This window comes from Rhincodon typus, chromosome 6 (assembly GCF_021869965.1).
Source record: "Rhincodon typus isolate 14 chromosome 6, sRhiTyp1.1, whole genome shotgun sequence".
NCBI classification, from domain to species: Eukaryota; Metazoa; Chordata; class Chondrichthyes; order Orectolobiformes; family Rhincodontidae; genus Rhincodon; species Rhincodon typus.
This window is the reverse complement of record NC_063337.1, coordinates 106,534,674-106,538,575: the sequence shown is the minus strand read 5'-3', so window position 1 is coordinate 106,538,575 and position 3,902 is coordinate 106,534,674. Positions and strand designations below refer to the sequence as shown.

At 35.4% G+C, this 3,902-nt stretch overlaps 1 protein-coding gene across 1 annotated transcript in view; it reads right to left on the bottom strand.

Moving 5' to 3' along the window:
- Positions 1-477: 477 nt before the first annotated feature.
- LOC109936741 (collagenase 3) overlaps positions 478-3,902 on the bottom strand; it is a 57,031-nt gene continuing 53,606 nt past the window's right edge. Inside the window, exons 8-10 of the mRNA XM_048598300.1 lie at positions 3,725-3,884; positions 3,531-3,634; positions 478-578 (exon numbers count right to left, since the gene is read on the bottom strand). Coding sequence (XP_048454257.1) covers positions 478-578; positions 3,531-3,634; positions 3,725-3,884 — 365 coding nt within the window. The remainder of the gene's footprint in view (positions 579-3,530; positions 3,635-3,724; positions 3,885-3,902) is intronic.

Genomic DNA, 3,902 nt, shown 5'->3' with positions numbered 1-3,902 from the left:
TTAGCAAATTAAATTTCATGTCTTTTTATTTTGTTTACAACATATTAGATGAAAAATGATCAGGATGTGCTACATCTCTACACCACTTTAGTCATACATTGATTTTTTTAACCAATTTAACCCTTCACTCTTCAAACATGTACAGAATGATATCATTTAACATTTAATAAACATACTTCCATTGCATATCTTTAGATCTTCCAAATTTGCATGCACTGCAGCATAAATGTGAAAAATAAATAACATCAACTTTGGAAACAAATGTTGCTTCCAGCATTAAACAACAAATGTTGGAATAGCAAAAAATTTTAAAAATTGATTGATTTATTTCAAATAGTTTATTTGTTTACAATAATTACATTAGATTGTGATAATGTTTTAGAACAACCTAAAGAGCTCTGCTGAGAAGGTTATTGCACATAATCTATTCACAATGGCTTGGTACGGAGTGCATTACAAATTTAATAATGCATTTATCTAACAGCCCAGCCATTGATTGATTCTCTGTATTGAAACCATTTGCTGCTGTCTGATGTTGAACGGGAACTGATTTGGTCCACGGAAAAAATAAATATACCCTATAAAACAGAATGCAAAAGCGAGGCGTTACTTCAGGGTGAACATGCAGTTCAATCAATACATTGCAAAGGAAAATAAAATAAATCCAACATATTTCTCAGATACATTTATTGCTTCTACATTGTACATGGACTGTTCTATAACATTTTTTAAAAATCGCTTTTAAGCAGATGTAGTGAATTTCAAAGTCAAAGTGTTATTTTGAATTTGAGTTAAAGAAATTGGCTGAAGACATTAATTGAAGACATATATTATGGAATTGAGTTCATTCTTGGATTGCTGATGTTGCAAATTTGCAACATAATTTAGATTCAGGAAAATATTCAATTTGTAGATAATACAAAGCCAAGAAGGACAATAAAGTTAGGAGAAGGAGCTCAGGAACTTTAAAAAAAGTCTGGAAAAGTATACAATTAGACAAAACAACAAAAAAAGTTCATTGAAGATAACTGTAATGCACTGAATTAATTAAAAATATGCATACTGCATGAATATCAAAGATGCAGAAGGAATCTTAGTTGTTTCACAATCAATATATTAAATTAATGCAGACAGCAATCAAGAAAGCTAATAGAATGGTGATTATATTGTCCAAACAACAGAATACAAACTGAAAAAAGTTACAATCAAACAGCCGTCCTCTGATCAAACACATTCATTGTTGTTTCAAGTCCTGATAATAGAAACACAGAGGACTCTCTAAAGCTGTGAGTCACAAGACTGATAGAGCACCAGTGGAATGAGGAACACTTGAAAAAAATGAGACGTCAGGCTCAAAAAAGTGACGAAGAAAGTGATTGTAAAGGGATATTCAGGAGAGTAGGCAATAGATATTGAACACTACTTCAAAATAACTGATGAGGCTAGATCAAAAGGACAAAAGCTCCAACTGGCAATTGGTAAATTTAAGGCAGGTATCATGAAGCTTTTCATATAAAAAAGATTCATTTCTGTAAATTCACCAAAGGGGGAAATCAGAAGCAAAAAGCCTGAAATTGTTTAAGAAACACGTTATGTTCCAGACCAGACCCCCTCAATATATTTTAAGAAGGTAGCCTAGACCCTAAAATTTTCTGATTTTAGAGGTAGATGTGAAGTGCCGGGTTCCAGATGCAAATTGATTGGTCAAACTTCTCGATGTTAAGCAAACCACAATTTATTTAAACACTATAGTTCAAATATAAACAAAAGAAAGAGGAATTTAGAATAACTTAAGTACTGGGAAACTTAACCGAATAATAGATACAGTAACTATTACTAATTAACTATTCCAACATAGTAACATCCCATAACCACAGCCCTTGGCAAAAAGGTAAATTCAGACACAGATTCTTACATGCAGTTCTCCCATTCAGGAAGACAAAAAAATCAAAAGAAGATTCAGAGAGAATAGGATCTAGTAGAAATTCACTGAAACTTCCAACTCTTTTGAGCCCTCAAACAGATTCTGCGTAAAACCAAAAAGGAAAACTAAAACAAGCTAGAAAGCCTGATCTGTGACCGCTAGCCACACCCAGGCTGCTTCCTCTGTCCCAACTTTAAAAAAGACCCTACGGCCTCACAGATTGCTTCCTTTCTTATCGACAGCTCAGCACCTCTGCCTCACAACCTTTCTTCAAAAGAAACCAGGACAAAATAACCTCTTACAGTGACAGCATCATCACAAGCCGAGGAGCTGTGGGAAATAGCGGGGAAGTAGGGAACATTAAAAGTTTTCTGGATGAAAAGAAATGAAATGAATAGTCACCAACAATCATCATTTCACGTTCTGAGAAACATGACAATGAAAGTCTGACCATCATGTTGTCCTTATAACTGAACAAATTAACCGCATTAATGGTCACCAAATGAGCTGAATCCAGTAGATCCTGCTTGTTTAAATGCACAACTAGCTCCAATAGTTCACGGAAGATAACCAATCCAAACTGAAGTTGGCTTGTTCAAATTATTTTCTTCTCTAGCTACCTCCGTCCTTGATCTCAGGTTTTTACTGTAACAACGCTGTCACTAGGAATTCCTGCAAATCTTCTGATGGTATCTCATACTATCATCCACAAACAGAGAAAAACCAAGTGAAACAGCATTTATATCATCTACTCAGGTTCCCACAAGATCATGCTAAGATTACATGGGAGATGAGGACTTCAATTGAAATTCTACCCTTACGTTCAAACAAATGAGCAGGAATTAAAAGAACAGCTTCATGCCAGAGTTCAGAAACAAAGTTCACTGAGATGGATCAAATGATTTATTATTCATATTTCTGAATGTAATATTAAAAAGTAATCAAATAAATATTGTCCTTCCATCAGTCTCTAGTGTAGACACTGGGCCCAACATTTGGCAACAAATACAAACCAGTTCTGCCCCTATTTGACCCAGGACACAACACCTTCATAGCTCAATAAATAGCAAGTAGCAACAGAAGGTTATACATCTTATTGTCCCTGAACAATAGGCAATGTAACTGTACTGACCCCATTATTGGCCAACTTCAGATCTCATCCCTGTAAAGCTGGTGGTCAGACATGAGATAGGCATTGTCTGTTTGCTTCATGTACTAAATAGGAGCAAATTACTACAGATGCTGGAATCTGTACTGAAAATAAAAAATCACAGCAGGTCAGACAGCATCCATGGAGTGAGAATAAGCTAACGTTTCGAGTCTGGCTCTAATGAAGAGTCAACTAGACATGAAATGTTAGCTTGCTTTCTCTCCATGGATGCTGTCTGACCTGCTGTGATCTCAAGCATTTTTTGTTTTCATTCTTCATGTACTCATCAAGTTAACTCACTTGGCACTTGGAAGCTTTCTGCAGCATTTACTCAACAATTAAACAAATGTTTCTTTTTATTGCAAAGTCAGTTAAAATTTTACTTCATCTCATGAAAACAGAATATTGATGCTTTGACTATCTCAGAAGTTTATTGATTATTTGTTTTAAATTTACCACGCTGTGCAAATACTGCATCCACTCTCCCTGAGATTCCTGGCCAGTCATCTGCTATCAGGCGTGGGTAACCTTCATCCATGACTCTTTTGGCTTCATCATAACTGGAAAAGGAAGCACATTCTTTATGTAAACAGTGACATGTTGGTGATGAGAAAAGTTGATGAATATTTATGTTCAGAATGAACAGTTACCTCCAGTACTGGTCTCCTGCAAAGAACAGTGTCTTTGATGTCTCCTCAATATGAGCAGCTGCATCGATTTTCCTGATGGATTTTGGAATACCCAATTGGTAGATGTACTTTGGATAACCTGGCATGATATTGTAGCCATTGATGGCCCAATATTTGTTTCCTGCGGGATTACAGAGAA